General features: G+C 40.9%; 1 protein-coding gene, 1 long non-coding RNA gene and 1 pseudogene across 2 annotated transcripts; 2 read left to right on the top strand and 1 right to left on the bottom strand.

The window, feature by feature from the left end:
• The first annotated feature begins 5,974 nt into the window (after positions 1–5,974).
• On the top strand, positions 5,975–9,814 carry LOC107820706 (alcohol dehydrogenase 1). Its single transcript, XM_016647041.2, has 10 exons — positions 5,975–6,260; positions 6,833–6,969; positions 7,851–7,897; positions 7,988–8,313; positions 8,401–8,483; positions 8,586–8,661; positions 8,759–8,820; positions 8,919–9,014; positions 9,101–9,262; positions 9,459–9,814. The coding sequence occupies exons 1-10, from the start codon at positions 6,221–6,223 to the stop codon at positions 9,573–9,575; spliced, it is 1,146 nt and encodes a 381-aa protein (XP_016502527.2). The 5' UTR covers positions 5,975–6,220; the 3' UTR covers positions 9,576–9,814.
• A 469-nt stretch (positions 9,815–10,283) lies between these two features.
• LOC107820705 (stearoyl-[acyl-carrier-protein] 9-desaturase 6, chloroplastic-like) overlaps positions 10,284–22,891 on the bottom strand; it is a 106,062-nt pseudogene continuing 93,454 nt past the window's right edge.
• Positions 10,867–20,149, top strand: LOC142166869 (uncharacterized). The gene is made up of 3 exons (XR_012697283.1): positions 10,867–11,096; positions 11,256–11,388; positions 20,082–20,149. It is a non-coding gene; the product is annotated as an uncharacterized LOC142166869 (long non-coding RNA).

Here is a 22,891-nt window from a genome sequence, read left to right as displayed (position 1 = left end):
ATATATACTGTATGTAATAAGTTCTTATAGTCAATCATAATAGATTAAAAGTAATACGTATGCACTACTGGAGTATAGTTAAATAAAGAAGATAGTGTTATAAAATAAAAATTATAAAGTAAATAAACTGAAGACAAGTATAGAGAGAGATTTATATATTATTCAAACTTCAAACTTATGTACATAATAAACTGAAAACTCCTCTATTTATAGAAGAAAGGAAGCAGCTGCGAGGCTTTTCAGGAAGCAGCTGCAAGGCTTTTCTTTAGCTGCTTGTAAGCTGTCTGCATGAGCTGCTTGCAACCTGCCTATTTAATAAGAAGCTGCTGCAAATTATTTCATTGAGCTACTTGCAACCTGCCTGCATCATCTGCTTGTGGATAAACTTCAACAGAGTATTAAATGGATAATCTTCTTCAGGAAAAGTATCTATAGCGGAGTAATAAATGGGTATCCACAATATAATTATTTTCATAACACTCCCCCTTGGATATTCATTAAAAGGTATTGTGCCTCGTTAAAACCTTACTAGGAAAAAACTCTGTGGAAAACAATCATAGTGAAGGAAAAAGAGCACATATTTAGTAATACGCAATGCTAGCTGCCTCATTAAAAACCTTATAAGGAAAACCCTGTGGGAAAAAACCTTAGTAAGAAAAAAAGAGTACATCGCGTTTTTACTCCCCCTGATGAAAATCTTATTTCAAATATTTGAGTCTCCGCATTCCAATCTTGTATACCATCTTATCAAAAGTTGAAGTTGGTAAAGATTTAGTGAATAAATCTGTCGGATTGTCACTTGAACGGATTTGTTGCACATCAATGTTACCATTTTTCTGAAAATTCTGTGTGTAGAATAATTTTGGTGAAATGTGCTTCGTTCTATCTCCTTTTATAAATCCTCCCTTCAATTGGGCTATGCATGCAGCATTGTTTTCGTATAAAATTGTGGGTCTTTTCTCACATTTCAAACCACATTTTTCTCGAATAAAATGAATTATTGATCTCAATCATACGCATTCCCTACTTGCTTCATGAATAGCTATTATTTTAGCATGATTTGAAGAAGTAGCAACAATATATTTCTTTGTGGAGCGCCATGATATGATAGTACCTCCACATGTAAACACGTACCTGGTTTGAGATCTAGCTTTATGGGGATCAGATAAATAACTTGCATCTGCATAACCAACAAGATCTGCACTACCTTTGTTAGAATAAAATAAACCCATATCAAGAGTTCCCTTTAAATATCGCAATATATGCTTAATCCCGTTCCAATGTCTCCGTGTAGGAGAAGAACTATATCGTGCAAGTAAATTAACAGAAAATGCTATGTCAGGCCTTGTAGCATTAGCAAGATACATTAGTGCACCAATTGCACTGAGATAGGGTACTTCGGGACCAAAGAGTTTCTCATCCTCTTTTGTAGGACGTAACAAATTTTTATTCACTTCAAGTGATCGAACAACCATTGGTGTACTTAATGGGTGCGCTTTATCCATGTAAAAGCGTTTTAATACCCTTTCTGTATAGGCAGATTGATGGATAAAGATCATGTCTGCTAAATGTTTAATTTGCAGACCAAGACAAAGTTTTATCTTTCTAAGATCTTTCATCTCAAATTCTTTCTTAAGATATTCAATTGCCTTTTGGAGCTCTTTTGGAGTTCCAACAAGATTTATGTCATCAACATAAACAACAAGTATAACAAATTCTGAAGCTATTTTCTATATAAAAATATATGGACAATTAACATCATTTATGTAACCCTCTTTCAGCAAATTTTCACTGAGGCGGTTATACCACATGCGCCCAGATTGTTTTAAACCGTATAAAAATCTTTGTAATCTGATTGAGTACATTTCCCGAGATTTTAAATATGCTTCAGACATTTTAAATCATTTAGGAATTTTCATGTAAATTTCATTATCAAGTGACCCGTACAAATAAGCTGTAACCACATCCATTAGATGTATTTCAAGCCTTTCACGTAAGGCTAAACTGATGAGATATCGAAATGTTGTGGCATCCATAACGGGTGAATAAGTTTCTTCATAATCGACTCCAGGTCATTGTGAGAATCCTTGTGCAACAAGGCGAGCCTTGTATCTTTCAACTTCATTTTTATCATTCCTTTTTTGCACAAAAATCCATTTATGACCAACTGGCTTTATACCAGCAGGTGTTTGGACTACTGGTCCAAAGACCTCTCTTTTAGCAAGTGACCTCAATTCTGATTGAATTGACTCTTGCCATTTTGGCCAATCAGTTCTTTGTCGAGATTCTTCGACAAATCGGGGTTCAAGATTCTCACTATCTTGCATAATATTAAGTGCAATATTATATGCAAAAATATCATCCACCACTATTTCAGATCGATTTAAATTAATCTCATCACCAGTAGAACTTATTAAAAGTTCCTCACTCACTGGAGTCTCGGGTTCATTGATTTCTTGAGGAATCTCAGAACTAATTAGATCTTGGGTCTCTTTAGGAGATCCCTTCATAATATCATTTTGATTATTTGTCGATTTTCTTTTTCTAGGATTTCGATCCTTAGAACCCAAAGGCCTACCACGCTTCAGGCGTGCTTTAGGTTCACTAGCTCTCATGCTAGTAGATGGTCCTGTTGGGACATCAAATTCGAATAGGAACATTCTCTGTAGGGATATGTGACTTAGTTATCCTGTTCAAATCAGTAAATGTGTATGGCATTTGATTTGCTATATTTTATAAATGGATGATCTTCTGGACCTCCTGATTACATATAGGGATACGTGGATCAAAGTGAGATAATAATGAAACGTTTCACACAATTTCTCTTTTGATTTCCTTTTTCTCTCCCCATAATTGTGAAAAATTTCTTTTATCAAATCGACAATCTGCAAATCGAGTATAAATAAATCTCCCGTCAATGGTTCAAGATAGCGAATAATAGAGGGTGATTCAAACCCAATATATATACCTAACCTTCTTTGGGGGCCCATCTTATTGCGCTGTGGTGGTGCTACTGGCACATATACAGCACATCCAAAAATTTATAGATGGGCAATATTTGGTTCATGACCAAAAACTAATTGTGACGGAGAATATTTATTATAATGTATCGGTTTGAGACGGATAAGTGATGCTGCGTGCAAGATAGCATGGCCCCAAACAGTAATGTGCAATTTTATTTTCATAAGTAGTGGTCTTGCTATCAATTGCAGTCGTTTAATAAATGACTCTACAAGGCCATTTTGAGTATGAACATAAGCTACAGGATGTTCAACTTTTATCCCAGCTGATAGATAGTAATTATCAAAAGCTTGAGATGAGAATTCTCCAGCATTATCAAGGCGAATAGCCTTTTTATGATAATCTGGGAATTGTGCCCTTAATCGAATTATTTGGGCTAATAACTTTGCAAACGCCAAGTTGCGAGATGATAGTAGGCACACATGAGACCATCTTGAAGATGCATCTATTAGGACCATAAAATATCTAAACATCCCACTTGGTGGGTGAATAGATCCACATATATCCCCATGTATACATTCTAAAAAGGCAGGAGATTCAATGCCAACCTTCATTGGTGATGGTCTAGTGATCATTTTGCCTTGATAACAAGTATCACAAGAAAATTCATTATTTGTAAGAATCTTCAGGTTCTTTAATGGATTCCCACTCGAATTTTCAGTAATTCGTCTCATCATTATTGATCCAGGATGGCCCAAACGTCCATGCCAAAGCACAAAATTATTTGAATCAGTAAACGTCCGGTTTACGATAGAGTGTGCTTCAACTATACTAATCTTTGAATAGTATAAGCCAGAAGATAAAGTTGGTAACTTTTCTACAATGCATTTCTCGCCATAAATATTCTTTGTAATACAAAGATATTCCACGTTCATTTCATCTATTATCTCAACATGATATCCATTTCGGCGGATATCTATAAAACTCAACAAGTTTCTTCGGGACTTGGAGGAGAACAATGCATTGTCGATAATAAGTTTTGTTCCCTTAGGTAGAAATACAGTAGCTCTTCCGGAGCCTTCAATCAAACTTATTATAGAAACATTTACTTTTTCCTTATGCAAATAAGAAAAGTATTTCTGATCTTTGAATATGGCATGAGTTGTTCCACTATCAATTACACAAATATCTTCATGATTGGTCTTTGATCCAAACATAATTTGAGAATTATCTATATTCTTCAAAATGACATAAACAAAATAAATATGATAGTAAACATCATTTTCAAAGCATAACTTTTATTTATGTACAACAATTACATAACCATACTATCTACTACAAATAACAAACATTAAAATATTTACATTTCTACAGATTCACTACCGATCACATGACTTATTTCTCCTTCTGGGAGTGCAAAATAATCAGCTACATCCAAATGCATGAAATCTAAATTATCTTCAGAAATAAAATTTGCTTCAGCATTTTTCTCTGTCTTCTTCAGGGAGGCTTGATACATCTCTACCGGGTGCTTTGGCGTACGACATGTACGTGACTAGTGCCCTTTTCCTCCACATCTATAGCATGCATTTTCTGTCGTTGCTGCTTGCACCGCTTCATGCTTTTGTTCCTTCCTTTCCCACTGCTGGTGGTGAGGAGGGTTCTTTGGTGCATTGTTATTACCACGATTAGAGTTTCCTCCCCGACCACGGCCATGACCACGACTGGGGCCACGTCCTCTTCCACGCTTAGCTTGGTGAAAATTCATCTCATTCACTTCAGGGAATGGATAAGAACCAGTAGGTCGGCTTTCATGGTTTTTCATTAATAGCCCATTATGTTGCTCGGCTACAAGAAGATGTGAGATGAGTTCAGAATACTTTTTGAATCCCATCTCTCGATAATGCTGTTGCGGGAGCATATTCGAGGTATGAAAAGTGGTGAACGTTTTCTCCAACATATCATGATCAGTAATATTATCACCACATAGTTTCAATTAGGAAATAATTCTGAACATAGCAGAATTATACTCACTGATAGATTTAAAATCTTGTAGCCTTAGATGAGTCCAATCATAACGTGCCTATGGAAGAACGACCATCTTCAGGTGGTCATATCTATCTTTCAAATTATTCCACAGTATGACTGGATCTTTAATAGTAAGATATTCCATTTTCAGGCTCTCATCAAGGTGATGGCGTAGGAATATCATTGCTTTGGACCGGTCTTGTTTGATGCCTGATTTTTATCTTTGATGGTGTCTGCCAGGCCCATTGCATCAAGATGAATTTCGGCATCAAGCACCCAAGATATGTAGCTTTTGCCCGATATATCTAGGGCTACAAACTCAAGTTTAGAAAGATTTGACATTATTTAGAAAAAGAAAGTTCGTACCTGTGATACTTTCAAAGTATTTACTCAGGATGGCAGAGTCTCGTGCTGATAACGTGTTATAAAATAAAAACTGTAAAGTAAATAAACTGAAGACAAGTATAGAGAGTGATTGATATATTATTCAAACTTCAAACTTATGTACATAATGAACTGAAAAATTCTCTATTTATAAAAGAAAGGAAACAGTTGCGAGACTTTTCAGGAAGCAGCTGCAAGGCTTTTCTTTAGCTGCTTGTAAGGTGTCTGCATGAGCTGCTTGCAACCTGTCTGTTTAATAAGAAGGTGCTGCAAATCATTTCATTGAGCTGCTGCAACCTGCCTGAATCAGCTGTTTGTAGATAAATTTCAATAGAGTACTAAATGCATAATCTTTTTCAGAAAAATTATCTATAGCGAAATAATAAATGGACATCCACGGTATAATTATTTTCACAAGAGATAACAGTATTTGATTAAAGTGTTAACGTGAGATAAATATTCTGTATGGGCACTTGTCACGTTACAAGCGAAAAAGCAAGTAGTAATCCTATTAGTGAACATGTGGAAGAAGAGGACACGTGGTGTTGACAAGGTCCAAAATCCAGAAAGTGACCATTGAATTTAGAGAGAAAGAAGGACGCGTGTGCGCCATTTTCCCGTGCAAAACGTACGTATTCAATTGAAGTGAGCGGCTTTCTCGTCCATTGTCACCTCAAAACACTATTCTGACGGTGTGCAGTTATCAACTTTCCCACTCTCTTCTTCACTCTCTCTGCTCTCTCTCTCTATATATATTCACATAGAAGAAGAATATAGTCAGTTCATTAAAATTACTAGAAAAAAGTATAAGCTACTGTATTAGACAGATAAAAAGATACCAACAACAATGTCAAGCAATACTGCTGGGCAGGTCATTCGTTGCAAAGGTACTTTCTTTGATCTCAGTTTTTTTTGCTTGTCCAATTAGGGGAGGATTTTTTGATCAGGTCATTTTGTTGCAAATTAATGAGGTTTTCTGTTAGTATCTTTTGTCAAACAAATTGATCTGGTTTAATTTTGCCTCTATTTTTTTCTGAACTTTATTTTTGTGCCTAATTAATTATGGGTAGTATTTTTGTATAATGGTTGTTTCTGATGTATCACGGATTTTGATTAGATGTGTAATTTAGGCGAAGTTTGCTTAGTTATTTGTTAGTACCATTATATTCCACACTATTCTATACATTCTTATAAATGAGTGGTTTAGTATAACAAGTATTTTTAGGTAGTGAGTAGTCAGTGAATATAGATATTTTTGTTCATGAAAAATAAATGTATTTTCTTGAGTCATCTAATTAATGCTTTTGAGGTCGGAAACCAAATAGTGATAACTCATGCTATATATTGTATTTGCATGGTCTGTTTGGTGTGTGTATTTTGACAAGTAGTTTTGTTTTGGAAAAATTTCTATTACTTTCCTATTTTGATAAACTATTTTGTGAATGTATAATGCATGCAGCTGCGGTTGCATGGGAAGCCGGGAAGCCATTGGAGATAGAAGAAGTGGAGGTTGCACCACCACAGAAAAGTGAAGTTCGCCTCAAGATTCTTTTCACCTCCTTGTGCCATACTGATGTTTACTTCTGGGAAGCTAAGGTACGTTATTACTGCTTGCCGCGCTACATTTTCTAACTTAATTAATTGTTGACTTTCTAGAGCATATATATATCTCAACCTGTTTTTTGCTTTACATATATAGTAATACCATGTATTTCTGTTGGAAAATGGTAATCAAAATGATTTAATTCCAGTTTGGCACAATTTTGTCTAGTTGGCGAATTAAGTATCTTAACTGCCAATCTTCAGTTGGGTTGGTATGAGCCATCTCTTCTGGCCTTCCATTGATTCTTCCCCCGCGGGCCGTCAGAATATTTTTCAAATAAATGGTAGTTCTATAACTGATTCCCTATTCTCATTATGAGTTTTTAGAACAGCCTATGGACCTTTTCACAGTGGCAATGCTAGTTTTGGAATTTTAAGAAGAATACGGCAGTCGGAAGTCAGAAGTGTCATTCGCATTTGATTGTTCATGCTCTGGTGTTATAAAAGAATCATTATATAGAGGGAGAACCTAACTACCATGTTGAGTTACATAACTATGTGGGAACTTTGGGTTCTTTAGTTTCTTATTTTCTTTAATACCCTGATCGTTGGGTGCTAGAAGCACAAAGAAATCTATACAATACATAGGAAGTTGGTAGAATGATTACATTAAGAATGTACTAAACTTATGGTTAACTTTTGATACCGAAGGAATTGTCTGAGGTTTTTTCTACATACCTTTAGTTCTCTTCTCTTTTTGATTTTTGTTTCATGTGTGCTTTAAATTCTCTATGCTGCTGAAACTTGTATTTTCAATCATAGCGGTTTCCTTAAAGGAATAAACTAATGTTCCTTTTGAGACGTTTTACTTTATTCCTTTATATATTGGTCCATTTGGTGATCTTATTGATTTGAGATCCTTCCTTTTGTTCCAGGGGCAAACACCTCTGTTTCCTCGAATTTTCGGACATGAAGCTGGAGGGTATGACCTTTTATATTAGTTGATTTTCTTAAACTACTTTCAAACATAATCAGTATATTCTAAAATAAAGTTCCATTTGTGTGGCTATAGAATTGTGGAGAGTGTAGGTGAAGGTGTTACAGATCTCAAACCAGGAGACCATGTTCTTCCTGTGTTCACTGGTGAATGCCAGCAGTGTCGACACTGTAAATCAGAGGAAAGCAACATGTGCGACCTCCTTAGAATAAACACAGACAGGGGAGTTATGATCCATGATGGTCAGACAAGATTCTCCAAGGATGGAAAACCGATATATCACTTTGTTGGAACTTCCACCTTTAGTGAATACACCGTTGTCCATTCTGGATGCGTCGCCAAGATTGATCCACAGGCACCACTTGACAAAGTTTGCGTTCTAAGTTGTGGAATATCGACAGGTTGGATTGAAATGTAGCCAGTTACTCATTTGTTAAATGAAAGAGTAGTTAAAATTGGATATCTGATGGAGTTCATCTATTCTGAAGGACTTGGTGCAACTCTCAATGTTGCCAAACCTACCAAAGGTTCTACTGTAGCTATTTTTGGCTTGGGAGCTGTTGGCCTTGCTGTGAGTACATATTCCACCTTCTATTTTTCTTATGTAGTTTTCGTTGTCAAAGCGGTGTGAAGTTTGAGAATGTTTTCCTTGTCATTTTGACAAAATTATTAGGCTGCTGAAGGAGCTAGGATTGCTGGGGCTTCTAGGGTCATTGGCATTGATTTGAATCCCAGCAGGTTCAATGATGGTGAGTGCATTGATTTTCTATGAACAAGAATGTCCATTGTAATTAATTCTGATAAATGTTGGCATTGATTCTATGCTTTTCATTAAAATTTTCACAGCCAAGAAGTTTGGTGTCACAGAGTTTGTGAATCCAAAAGATTATGATAAGCCTGTCCAGCAGGTTTGTCCTTCACATCTTCACTACTACACATAGCATATCTTTGGGAGTCTGTTAACTCCTTACAACATTACTTTTGTTAATGGAGGAATGATTTTCAGGTCATTGCTGAGATGACAGATGGAGGTGTTGACCGAAGTGTCGAGTGTACTGGAAATGTCAACGCCATGATCTCTGCTTTTGAATGTGTTCATGATGTAAATTTATTATCTGAAAATCTTCTCGATCTCTTTTACGTTCTAACAAACAAATGTAAGTTCAACTTTATGTTACTTGATTACAGGGATGGGGTGTGGCCGTGCTTGTTGGTGTGCCAAACAAAGACGATGCGTTCAAAACTCATCCAATGAATCTGTTGAATGAGAGGACTCTCAAGGGCACCTTCTTTGGCAACTACAAGCCCAAAACTGACCTTCCATCTGTGGTGGGCAAGTACATGAATAAGGTGATTCTAACACAATAGCAATTTAACTTGTATACAGACATTGTAAAGTTGTGTTTACAATATCAATGAAGTTTTACTTGTGTCTTTTCGGCATATATAGAAGTTAAACTTTATCCCATAGCCTTCTTCATACTTATCTTTCTTCTAGATTTATCAGTCTGTTTTTAGCTAATTGGTGAGCTGGAAAAAATTTCAGGAGCTAGAGCTGGAGAAATTCATTACCCACCAAGTTCCATTTTCAGAGATCAACAAAGCATTTGAGTATATGCTGAAAGGGGAAGGTCTACGTTGCATGATCACTATGGAGCATTGAAACGTTAAATAGGAAGTAAAGGCTTGTGGGTTGCTCCTATGCCCCCTATTACCTAATCTTTATAGTCTGATACTAATAAAACAATATTTTATTAGGGTAATGATGTGAGTAGCGTTTGAAGCCAAAACATATCTGTTGTCCAAGGCTTTAGTTTAATTTCCATATTATGTAATAATATTACTATATGTTTCGAAAGGCTTAAGTTGATTTCCATGTTATATTATGCTATTCCGCTGTTACCTTTCTTGTCTTGCACATTCAGTTTAATTTCAAGGGGAAAAAGAAAATTCTGTTCTCTAGTTTCTAAATCACCAAAAAGGAGGGAACTAAATATAATTAGGGATTTGAGGGTGAGCCCGCATCCCCTGAGTCAACGGTCTAGATCTCAAAATAAGTTTCATAATATATAGGGTTACCCAGTTTACCAATCTATTGCCCAATTTCCTGTTTAGAGCTTAACTTGAATGTGAAATCTCAAGATTGAATCGTTAACCCATTTCCCCTCCCCGTTTTATAATGTAATAGTATAACATTTGTAAGAAGAGAGATACTAAAATGTAATTAGTAAATTCTCTTTCATTCGCTCCTTTATAAATCCAAAAATCTTCTTTTATCACCATGTAGTAACTTTAATGGTATTAAACAACCGGCTATCAAAGTAAGATTTAGTATTGGTACGAGTCAACCAAATTAGGACATTTGCACATTCAAACCATTACAAAATTTCAACTTTTATACTAGGCATAGCTTTAATACTTGCCATCTTTGTGGCTACTTTGCTCATTTTCACAAATGAACTCTGTTATACACTCACTTCCTTGTTGAAAAGCCAGCCGAATTTCACATCACGCATCTCCTACTTCTTGGATCTCTCATCTGCTCTCTTTTAACCTTTTTATCTTAGGTGGTAATCCACACACAAAGTCTTGTGCACGTTTCGCCTCGCCCTTAATTCCTTTAAGTTTTTCCAATGCCCATCGATCGATCAAAAACTCCAATATATCCGCATAATCATGTCTTGTATACACTTCTAACCTTTGAGCCACAACAGCAAAGTGCTCGAATAGATGTGGATCGCACCCATCGTACATTAGGTGGGCAGGCATTATAATCCTCTTTTTCATCATGTTAGCAATGGCTAGCATGGAGTCATTTGGGTCCAATTCCAGTAATTTCTCAACCATCTTGACATAGGCATTTTCGTGACGCTTTTCGTTTGGTGCTATTGTTCCACATATGCGCGCTAAAATTGGGTCCCCGCCCTCTTTGGCTAGCCGAGCAGTATTGCCATGTGACACGAATGTGGCTCCACTACAACAAATTTAGCCTAAGACCACACTAAATATAGACCAAAAGAATTTGTGGGCACAGTTTGCAGGCGTACTAGCCTTTGATAAAAGCTTTTGGCTAGGGAGATTTTCGCAACATTTGAAAAGTGTGGTCTTTAATTCCAAAGCCCACGCCATTTAGGCGTTGCCAATCACAACAGGTTTAGCCAAACTTGCTGCAACGCTTTGCAAAGTATGCTACTTTTTAATCTCTTTTTAATCTTTAAAGCCACACTTTATGGGTGTGCTCTAAAATTTCTAAAAAAATAAAATTTTCCCTAATCAGATTTATTTTGCTATAAGAGAAAATATCCCCCCCATAACTTCTTTTTGTTTCGTCACTTCCCACCAGATCTGAAAGGTCGAAAGAGAGGGGTTCGAGAGCCGCTAAAGAAAATTGCTTCCAACATTAATGTTTCTAAGAAACAAATGGTTCGAGGATTTTGAAACGGCAAACCAGCATTGACTTCAGAGTGCTTTGCGCTGTAAGTTTCCTTTGCTCTGCATGTTTTCTTTCGGCTTCTAGGGTTTAGTTTGTTATCTTTGTTGTTGACATGATTCGGTTTTTAATGATGGATTTGGGGTATTCCTTCTTGTTTTCCCTGTCATTTTGATAAATTATATTATGCCGCTGAACGAGCTAGGATTGCGGGGGCTTCTAGGATCATTGACATTGATTTGAATCCCAACAGATCCAATGATGGTGAGTGCATCTATTTTATATAAACGAGGATAAATATCAAAATATGTGGTTATAAAATTCTAAGACTTATAGTATTATATTGTAGTAATTATTTTATAATAGTTGTGAGAATAGAATAGCTTTTCAATAGGAGTAAACTAAAAAGTTCTAAGCTTTTAACTGTAGCGTAAGTCTTACTAATGAATCAAACAATCGGTATCTAAGGTAAAATTTATTATTGATATCAGTTTAAGTAATACGTCAAACCAAATTAGGACACTTACACATTCTTACCATTACCATTTTCAACTTCCATTAATTTCTAGGCATAGCTTTAATGCTTGGTTGTGTGGCTAATCTTGTACATTTTTCACAAATGAACTCTTTTATATACTCACTTCCTTGTTGAAAATCCAGCTAATTAAACTTCACTTGACGCAGCTCCAACTTCTTAGCTCTCTCATCGGCTCTCTCTTGCAACCTTTTTATCTTAGGTGAGTTGCTCTAATGGTAAGCACCATCCACTTCCAACCAAGAGGTTGTGAGTTCGAGTCACCCCATGAGCAAGGTGGAGAGTTCTTGGAGGGAGGGAGCCGAGGGTCTATAGGAAACCACCTCTCTACCCCAGGGTAAGGGTAAGGCCTACGTACACATTACCCTCCCCAGACCCCACTAGTGAGATTATACTGAGTTGTTGTTGTTGTTGTGGTAATCCACACACAAAGTCTTGCGCACGCTTCGCCTCATCCTTAATTCCTTCAAGCTTTTCCAATGCCCATCGATCGATCAAAAACTCCAATATATCTGCATAATCATGACTTGTATACACTCCTAACCTTTGAGCCACAACAACAAAGTGATCGAATAGATCTGGATCACACCCATCGTTCATTAGGTAGGCAGGCATCGTTATGCACTTTTTCATCATATTAGCAATGGCTAGCATGGAGTCATTTGGGTCCAATTCCAACAATTTCTCAATCATCGACGTAGGCGTTTTCATGTCGCTTTTCGTCTGCTGCTATTGTTCCACATATGTGTGCTAATATTGGGTCGGCACCCTTGGCTAGACGAGATGTAACAACCCGATCGGACGTTTTGAGAGCATTAGCCCCAATTCCCTATTTACTACATTTTTCGTATGTGTTTTTGCTTATGTGATTTGCCGGGAAGGGCTTATTTTGGTTTCGGAGTGTTTTGGGACACGTAGTCCCTAAAATGGAAACTTAAGTCCTAGGATTTTGACCGTAGTCGGAATGGTGTGAAGACGACTCCGGAATGGAGTTCTGTCGGTTTCGTTAGCTCCGTTAGGTGATTTTGGATTTAGGAGCGTGTCCGGACTGTGAATTTGAGGTCTGTAGCTGATTTAGGCTTGAAATGACGAAAGTCGAATTTTTGGGAAGTTTGACCGGGGGTGATTTTTTGATATCGGGGTCGGATTCCAATTCCGGAAGTTGGAGTAGGTCCGTAATATCGAATATGACTTGTGCGCAAAATTTGAGGTCAATCAGACGTGGTTTGGTAGGTTTCGGCATCGTTTGTGAAATTCGAAAGTTTAGAAGTTCTTAGGCTTGAATGCGGGAGTAATTTGATATTTTGATGTTGATGTGAGTGATCCGAAGGTTCGACTAAGTTTGTTTGTGGTTATATGACTTGTTGGCATGTTTGGGCGAGGTCTCGAGGGCCTCGGGTGTGTTTCGAGTGGTTAACGGATCAAGTTTGAAGTTTGGAGAATTTGCTGAAGTTGGCCTGTTGCTGGTGTAATCGCACCTGCGTGGGTATTGTCGCAGGTGCGACGACGCAGGTGCGGTGGGCTAGGCGCAGATGCGGAAGTGAGTTAGATTGGGGAAACCACAGGTGTAAATAAGTGTGCGCATCTGCGAGCCCGCAAAAGCGGGTAGTTGCCCGCAGAAGAGGAAAAGAGGAGGACTGGCAGTGGGCGTAGGTGCGAGGTCTTTTCCGCACCTGCGAAGTCACAGAAGCGGATAGGGAGCGCAGGTGCGGAGATGGGCACTTAACTGATTTTCCGCAGATGCGGAGATTTATGCGCAAAAGCAGCTCCGCAGGTGCGCATTTTGAGCCACATGTGCAAAAAGCCTGGGCAGGACCTATAATAGAAGACTTCGCGAATTTTTGTTCATTTCCACCATTTTCAAGTTGGACCTTGGACCTTTTGGGGTGATTTTTGAAAGGGATTCAAGGGTTTTCATAGAGGTAAGTTGCTTGAGCTCTAATACTCCTAGCTATGGTGTTTTCCCGTTGTTTTCCCACCTAATTAGTAGGATTTTTGAAGTGAAATAAGGGGTTAGAGCTTGGGATTTTAGAGAGTGTAATTTGGGGATTTGAGGGTCCAAATGATGTAGGATTTTGATGAATTTTGTATGGTTAGACTCGTGAGTGAATGGGCTTTCCGGTTTTGTGACTTTTTTGGATTTCGAGACGTGGGCCGGGGGGGGGGGGGGGTTTGAGTCGATTTCAGATTTTAGCTATAATTTGGTATTTTTCTTGTGAAATTGATTGCTTTAGCCTATATCGATCGTATTGTATTACTTGTGGCTAGATTCGGGACATTCGAAGGCCGAATTGAGAGGCAAGGGCATTCTGGAGTAAGACTTTGCTTGATTTGAGGTAAGTAACATTTTCAAATTTGGTTTTGAGGGTTCGAGACCCCAAATTATATGCTATGTGATTGGTACTGAGGTGATGCACATGCCAAGTGACGGATGTGCGGGCGTGCACCGTGAGAATTGTGACCTGGGTGATTCCATGGAACCGTTTAGTGACTCTATCCTATTGATATCCATGTTTTCATCAGGTGAAAAAGTAGTTGAGCTGTAGATCGTGCTAGATATCATGTTTAGACTTTGTGCCGGTATTGGTTGGACCCTTAGCGGTCGTTTCTTGCTGTCATCTCACTAGTTTCATTTACTATTCCATACTCAGTCATGATCATACATTTTTATATCATATCTCGGTCTTAGTTATTTATTGATCCATCATATTATTGTTCCGGTTGTTTTTATGGCATTGTGGGCCCGTGGTGAGACTGGAGAGGTTGATGACTGAGTGAGGCCAAGTGCCTGGTTATGAGTGACAATTATGGGATTGGCTGCACGCCGCAGTGGTTATATTGATGATTATGATAACGCTTGGGCTGTATGAGCCCCCTCCCCCCCGGAGTCTGTAACACACCCCCAGTGAGCGCGGTTGATATTGTTAAGGGATTGATCTTCCCTGGACATGGATCTTGTTCGAAATATTTGATACCTGGAGATGGATCTTCTCCACAGGGATGGATTGGCCTTCCTCGGTACTGGGTGACTTATAGTCAGTGATGTATATGTTCTGGGATGGATCTTCCCTGGGCCGTATGGACCATATACAGTATCGAGTGGTTGAGCATTTGAGAGTGTGAGCACATGAGGCTGACAGCATGGTGCATCACATACAACATGTGCGTTGGCATATAGAGATAGCAGAGTTATATTCTTTACACTGTTCGGATCTGCTTCACTTTACTGTTTGAGTTGCCTATTTAATTTGAAAGCATGCCTACATTTCTGTTCAGTCTGTACCGGTTGAGTCTGTCACTACCTTTCAGTCCAAAGTTTGGACTTGTTACTTACTGAGTTGGTCTACTCACGTTACTCCCTGTACCTCGTGTGCAGATCCAGGCGATACCGGTCGTAGCGGCGGTTGCTGATTTAGGATCCTAGAGTTTCAGAGACTATCAAGGTAGCTGCACGGCGTTCGCGTGCCTTGACTCTCCTTCTTTATCTTTGTCGTACTTTCAGTTTATATCTCTAGACACTGTAGTAGACTATATTTCTGATCTAGACGCTCATGTACTCAGTGACACCCTGGTTTTGGGCTGGACTGTATCACTTTGGGATTTTCATATGTTTTAAACAGTTTTTTCTTAAATGTTAAATGCTTCCATTAACGTTTTCAAACTGATTGTTGTTGGTGTTGGGTTGTTGTGTTGAGGCTGTCCTAGTTCCACGATAGGCGCTATCACGACAGTTAATTTTGGGTCGTGACAAGTTGGTATCAAAGCTTAGGTTACATAGGTCTCACGAGTCATGAGCGGGTTTAGTAGAGTCTTGTGGATCGGTACGGAGACGTCTGTACTTATCTTCGAGAGGCTGCAGAACCCTTAGGAAACTCCATATTCTTGAATTCTTGTCGTGCGAATCTGTTGATTCTAGTAACTAAACATCTGTTGTTTCATTCTCTCACAAATAGTGAGGACTCATACTACCGGGCAGGATGGACAACCACCAGTACCACCAGCCAGGGCCGTGAGAGGCCGAGGGCGCGGTAGGGGCAGTGGTGCATCCCGCACAACAGCTGGGGCAGTACCTGCAGATCCACCAGTTGCCCCAGATCAGGACCAGATTCCAGTTGTTGATGCACCAGCTCAGGCACCACCTGTGCCTATTGTGATTCTAGGCCTTCAGTAGGCCTTAGCTCAGATTCTGACCGCGTGTACCAGCCTTGCTCAGGTGGTCTCTATTCCGACTGCAGCCGCCACTTCTTAGGCCGAGGGAGGTGCTCAGACTGCCGCTGCCCGCACACCAGAGCTGGTGGTACAGAGATTCCAGACACTGGGGGCACCACCAGCTCAACTGGTTGCAGCTGCTCAGGATTATGTGGTTCCTACTATGCCTGAGGATGATCAACGTAGGTTGGAGAGGTTTGGGAGACTCCAGCCTCCACCTTTCAGTGGCACAGAGAGAGAGGATGCCCAGGACTTCTTGGACAGGTATCAGAGGATACTCCATACAACTGGCATTCTGGAAATTTGTGGTGTCTCATTCAATACTTTTCAGTTTTTTGGGGTTGCACTCAGATGGTGGGAGACTTACGAGAGGTGTAGGCCTGTTGGCGCAACACCCCTTACTTGGCAGCAGTTCTCTGTGGTCTTTTTGGAGAAGTTCGTGCCTCTGTCCCATAGAGAGGAGCTGCACAGACAGTTTGAGCAGCTTCGTCAGGGTGATATGTCTGTGACGCAGTATAAGATGCGACTCTCGGAGTTGGCCCGTCATGCTATCTGGTTGGTTCCCAAAGACAGCGAGAGGATCAGGAGGTTTATAGAAGCCTCACTTATTAGCTGCAATTGCTTATGACCAGAGAGAGTGTTTGGTGCTACTTTTGATGAGGTTGACAACATTGCTTGGCAGATTGAGATGGTTCGCAGTCAGGAGCGGGTCGAGAGGGAGGCCAAAAGGCCTCGTGGACAGGGGGGATTTAGTGGTGCTCCTTCTGGGGGTCAGTTACAGCACGATAAAGGTCGTCCTTTCAGGCATGGTCAGACGGCTCACCCAGTGCACCGAGGTGCTTCATCCGGTCATGGGCCCCATGGTTATCAGCAGGGCCAGACATCATTCGGTGCGCTACCAGCTCAGAGTTTGTCTCATGCACCATCAGCTCAGGGTTCATCTGTATCAGGACCTTCTAGCGATTATTCCGGTGCTCAGGGTTCCCTTCAGTCCCCACCACCATTTGCAGAGAGAGGTTGATTTGAGTGCAGAGATTTGGGTTATATCAAGAGGTATTATCCCCGCCTTTCGGGAGGTTCATCTCAGCAGAGGAGTCAGCCTTCGACTTCGGAACCAGTTACTTCACCACTCGCCCAGCCAGATCGGGGTGGAGCTCAGTCAGCTAGGGGTCGCCCTAGAGGGGGAGGCCGATCAGGTGGTAGTCAGGCCCATTTCTACTCCCTGCCAGACCAGAAGCCATTGCGTAGGATGCTGTGATTACAGGTATTGTCTTAGTTTTCCATAGAGATGCCTCTGTATTATTTGACCCTGGTCCCACTTATTTATATTTGTCCTCGTATTTCGCTCATTATCTGAATATGCCCCGTGAGTCTCTAGTTTCACCTGTTCATGTGTCTATTCCGGTGGGTGATAGTAGATCGGTTATACTGTTTGGGTGATAGTAGATCAGTTGACCAAATCTGCGCATTTTATTCCAGTCGGTACTAATTATTCTTCGGAGCAGTTGGCTGGGATTTATATTCGCGAGATTGTTCGCCTACACTGTGTGCCGGTGTCCATCATTTCAGATCGGGGTACACAGTTTACCTCATAGTTTTGGAGGGCAATGCAGCGAGAGTTGGGCACACAGGTTCAGTTGAGTACGTCATTTCACCCTCAGACAGACGGACAGTCCGAGCGTACTATTCAGATATTGGAGGATATGCTACGCGCTTGTGTCATTGATTTTGGGGGTTCTTGGGATCAATTTCTGCCACTCGTGGAGTTTGCTTACAATAATAGCTAGATGGCTCCGTATGAAGTCTTGTATGGGAGACGGTTCCGATCTCTGGTGGGTTGGTTTGAGCCGGGTGAGGTTATGCTATTGGGTACTGACTTGGTTCAGGATGCTTTAGCGAAGGTCAAAGTGATTCAGGAACGGCTTCGCACGGCACAGTCTAGACAGAAGGGTTATGCCGACTGGAAGGTTCGTGATGTTGTTCACATGGTGGGGGAGAAGTTTCTGCTCAAACTTTCTCCCATGAAGGGTGTGTTGAGGTTTGGGAAGAAGGGCAAGTTGAGCCCTCGGTATATTGGGTCTTTTGAGATACTTAAGAAAATTGGAGACTTGGCTTATGAACTTGCTTTGCCACCTAGTCTATCAAGTGTTCATCCAGTGTTCCATATATCCATGCTCCGAAAGTATGTCGGGGATCCGTCTCATATTCTGGATTTTAGTACAATACAGGTGGACGCTAATTTGACTTATGACGTGGAGTCGGTGGCTATTTTAGATTGGCAGGTTCGAAAGCTGAGGTCAAAGAACATAAAATCAGTGAAGGTGCAATGGAGAGGTTAGCTAGCCGGAGAAGCTACTTGGGAGATTGAGCAGTAAATGCGGAGCAAATATCCACACTTATTTAGACTCTAGGTATTGTTCTAAATCCATTCGAGGACGAACGTTTGTTTAAGATGGGGAGAATGTAATGACCCGGCAGGTCATTTTGAGTATTATAACCCTGTTCTCCCATTTACTGCTCAATGTGTGCTTTATAGTTGTTTTATGACTTACCGGGTTAGTGGGTTCGGGTCCGGTAGGAATTCGGAGTAAAATGAGACACTTAGTCTCATAATTTAAAATTTAAGTTAGAAAAGTGGACCTGATATGATCCTATGTGTAAATAACCTCGGATTTGAATTTTGATGATTTTAAATAGCTCAGTATAGTGATTTTGGGCTTATGAGCATGTCCGAAATATTATTTGGAGGTCCGTAGTTGAATTAAGCTTGGAATGCCGAAAGTTGAATTTTTGGGAAGTTAGATCGGGGGGTTGACTTTTTGATATCGGGGTTGAAATCTGATTCTGAAAATTTGAGTACCACCATTATGTCATTTATGACTTGTGAGCAAAATTTGAGGTAAATCGGACGTGATTTGATAGGTTCCAGAGTCGTTTGTAGAAATTAAAAATTTCAAAGTTCATTAGGCTTGAATTTGGATATAATTCATGGTTTTAGTGTTGTTTGAGGTGATTTAAGGGTTCGACTAAGTCCGTATGATATTTTAGGACTTTTTGGTATACTTGGTTGAGGTTCCGAGGGGCTCGGGTGAGTTTTTAATGGTTAACGGATCAAAAATTTGGACTTGAACAGCTGCTGGAATTTTCTTATATCTGATGATGTTTTCCTTCTACGCGATCGCGTGAATGCGTCTGCGATCGCGTAGGCTTGGTTGGTCAGCGGGGGTTTTTATTCTATGCGATCGCGTGGGGATATCTGCGATCGTGTAGGGTTAATGTGAGGCAGTGGCATTTTGTGCTTCGCGATCGCGTGAAGCGGGATGCGATCGCGTAGCTCTGGGATTTTTGTGACTCGGGAACGCGTGAAGAAGGTCGCGACTGCGTAGAGTAAGTGGAGCAGAAATAAAAGTCACACGTTTTGTGCTTCGCGATTGCGTGGACGAGACTGTGATCGCGTAAGCCTGTGATGTTGTGCTTCGCGATCGTATGGGAAAGTCCGCGATCGCGTAGAGTAAAATCTGGGCGAGGGAAAATTGTTCTTCGCGATCGCGTGGGAATGTTCGCGATCGCGTAGAGCAAATGTCTGGGCAGAGAGTTTAAGTTCTGAAAATGGAACTTCGTCTCATTTTCAGTTTTTGACGGATTTGAGCTCGGGAAAAGGCAATTTTCGGGAGTTCTTAACTTAATATTGGTTAAATTACCCGAATCCATGGTTGTTTTTATCATTTAATTCGTGAATTAAGTTGGAAAAGTTTGAGAACCCTCTTGGTTTAAATTGAAGATTTGAGGGTCGAGTTAGGGTCGGATTTTGGTAAAATTGGTATGGTTAGACTCGTGGTTGCATAGGCTTCCGAATTTTTGTATCTTTTGTCGAGTTCCGAGATGTGGGCCCCACGAGCGATTTTTGAGCTAATTTTTGGTTTTTTATGGAAAAATTATTATTTTCTTATGGAATTAATTCCAATGAATTTTATTGATTGAAATTTTATGGTTAGATTCGAGGCGTTTGGAGACCAATTCACGAGGCAAGGGCATAGCAGAGTAAAGAATTTCACGGCCTGAGGTAAGTAAAAGTTTTAAATCTGGTCCTGAGGGTATGAAACCCCAGATTTTGGTATAATGTGATTATTTTGGAGGTGACGCACATGCTAGGTGACGGGCGTGTGGGCGTGTACCGAGGGGATTGTGACTTGGTCCGTCCCGGGAAAGCTGTAAAGTTGAATAATTTTTTGTTAGCTATATTCTCTCTATATGTTGATAAAATTTGATTGAAAATCATGTTACAAATCATGCTTAGGCTATGTGATAGTACTGTTGGGACCCACAGAGGCTGTGTAGTTTCCGAATTGCCTGCTAAATGTTATATGTACTCAGTCGCAGTTTTTACTTACACATTTTATATCAGTCTCTGTTATTATTATTGATACATCATATCATTGTTGGTTGGGCTGATTTCATGATTATTGAAAGCCCGAGAGACTGCAGACATTAAACTGCCAGATTTGAAAGTATGTCTATTCTTTGCTGGAACTACTGAATATGAATTGTAGTTGTGTAGCTCGTTATGGAGACGTCTGTACTTATCTTCGAGAGGCTGCGGAACCCTTAGGAAAATTTCACTTTCTTGTATTCTATCGTGCGAATTTGTTGATTCTGGAAACTAAATTTCTGCTATTCTATTCTCTCACATATGGTGAGGACACGTTCTACCGGATCGGACAGTCAGCCACCAGTGCCACCAGTTCGGGCCGCGAGAGGCCGGGCCATGGTAGAGGCCGGGGCAGAGGTAGAGGTCGAGGTGTAGCTCGTACCACAGTTAGACCAGCACCTGTAGTACCACCAGTTGCTCCAGCTCAGGAGCAAATTCCGGATATAGCTGAGCCGACATAATCAGCTCAGGCACCAGCTGTGCCCATTGAGATTCCAGGCCTTCAGGAGACTTTGGCCCAGATATTGGCAGCTTGCACTGGTCTTGCTCAGGTGGTTTCGGCTTAGGCCGCACCTGTCGCTTCTCAGGCCGGGGGAGGTACTCATACCCCCATTGCTCGTACTCCAGACCAGGTAGTACAGGGACTTCAGATACCGGGGGCACAACCGGCCCAGCCGGTTGCAGCTGCTCAGGCCCCGGTAATTCCTGTTATGACAGATGATGAGCAGAAGAGACTTGAGAGATTTGAGAGGCTTTGACCTCCACCATTTAGCGGTACTGAGTCAGAGGATGCTCAGGGTTTTCTGGATAGGTGCCAACGGATGCTTCGGACAGCAGGTATTCTTGAGACCAGTGGGGTCTCATTCACTAATTTTCAGTTTTCTGGGGCAGCACTAAGATGGTGGGAGACTTACGAGAGGCGTAGGCCTGTTGGCGCAACACTCATTACTTGGCAGTAGTTCTCAGTGGTCTTTTTGGAGAAGTTCATGCCTCAGTCACGCAAAGAGGAGCTGCACAGGCAGTTTGAGCAGCTTCGCCAGTGTGATATGTCAATGACGAAGTACGACATGAGATTTTCTGAGTTGGCTCGTCATGCAGTTTGGTTGGTTTCCACTGATAGGGAAAGGATTAGGAGGTTCATTGATGGCCTCACATATCAGCTGCGATTACTTTTGACTAGGGAGAGAGTATCTGGTGCTACTTTTAATGAGGCAGTGGACATTGCCCGGCAGATAGAGATGGTTCGTAGCCAGGAACATAGAGAAAACGAGTCTAAGAGGCCTTGTGGTCTGGTTGATTACAGCGGTGTTCTTTCAGGGGGTCAGTTTCACCGAGGTAGGGGTCGTTCTTACAAACACGCTCAGACGGGTCGTCCAGCTCATCATGGTGCATCAGCTAGCCACGGTTCTTACAGTGCTCACTCAGGCCAGTCTTTATTTAGTGCACTACCAGCGTAGAGTTCTCATCATGCCTCCTCCGCACAGGTTTCTACAGGTAATTCTTCAAGTTATCAGGAGTAGTAGTTCCGTCAGAGGAGGGGTTGTTTCAAGTGCGGAGAATTTGGTCATTTCAAGAGAGAGTGTCCTAGGCTATTGAGTGGGGCTCCACAGCAGAGTTCTCGACCGACGGCACCAGCGCCAGCAGTTACACCACCTGCCCTTCTATCTCGGGGTGGGGGTCAGGTAGCTAGGGGTCGCCCAAGAGGTGGAGGCCGATCAGGAGGCGGGCAGGCTCGATTCTATGCTTTTCCTGCCAGGCCAGATGCTGCTGCCTCAGATGCAGTGATCATAGGTATTGTTTCAGTGTGCCACAGGGAGGCTTCTATATTATTTGACCCTGGTTCCCCTTATTCATATGTATCATCGTATTTTGCTCATTATCTGGATATGCCCTGTAAGTCCTTAGTTTCACCTGTTTGTGTATCTACACCGGTGGGCGATATTATTACTGTAGATCGTGTGTATCGGTCGTGTGTGGTAACTATTGGGGAACTGGAGACTAGAGTTGATCTCTTATTACTTGGTATGATTGATTTCGATGTAATCCTAGGTATGGATTGGTTATCTCCATGTCATGCTAGTCTGGACTGTCACACAAAAATTGTGACGTTGACGATGCCGGGGTTGCCAAAGGTTGAATGGAGGGGTTCTCTAGATCTTGTTCCTAGCAGGGTAATTTTTTATTTGAAGGCCCAACGTATGATTGGAAAGAGATGCTTTTCATATTTGGCCTTTGTGAGAGATGTTGATGTAGATGCTCCTATTATTGATTCAGTACTGGTCGTGCGAGACTTTCCGCATGTATTTCCTACAGACCTGCCGGGCATGCCACCCGACAGAGATATTGATTTCGGTATTAACTTGGTGCAGGGCACTC

This window comes from Nicotiana tabacum, chromosome 12 (genome assembly GCF_000715075.1).
Source record: "Nicotiana tabacum cultivar K326 chromosome 12, ASM71507v2, whole genome shotgun sequence".
NCBI classification, from domain to species: Eukaryota; Viridiplantae; Streptophyta; class Magnoliopsida; order Solanales; family Solanaceae; genus Nicotiana; species Nicotiana tabacum.
Note: the sequence above shows the minus strand (reverse complement) of the source record. Positions and strands in the feature narration are given on the sequence as shown.

Excerpts from the sequence above, each read along its gene's own strand:
- LOC107820706 (XM_016647041.2), top strand. The coding sequence starts at position 6,221 with ATGTCAAGCAATACTGCTGGGCAGGTCATTCGTTGCAAAG. Across the intron at positions 8,314-8,400 it reads AAGTTGTGGAATATCGACAG|GACTTGGTGCAACTCTCAAT; the intron begins GTTGGATTGAAA and ends TCTATTCTGAAG. Across the intron at positions 8,484-8,585 it reads TGGGAGCTGTTGGCCTTGCT|GCTGCTGAAGGAGCTAGGAT; the intron begins GTGAGTACATAT and ends CAAAATTATTAG.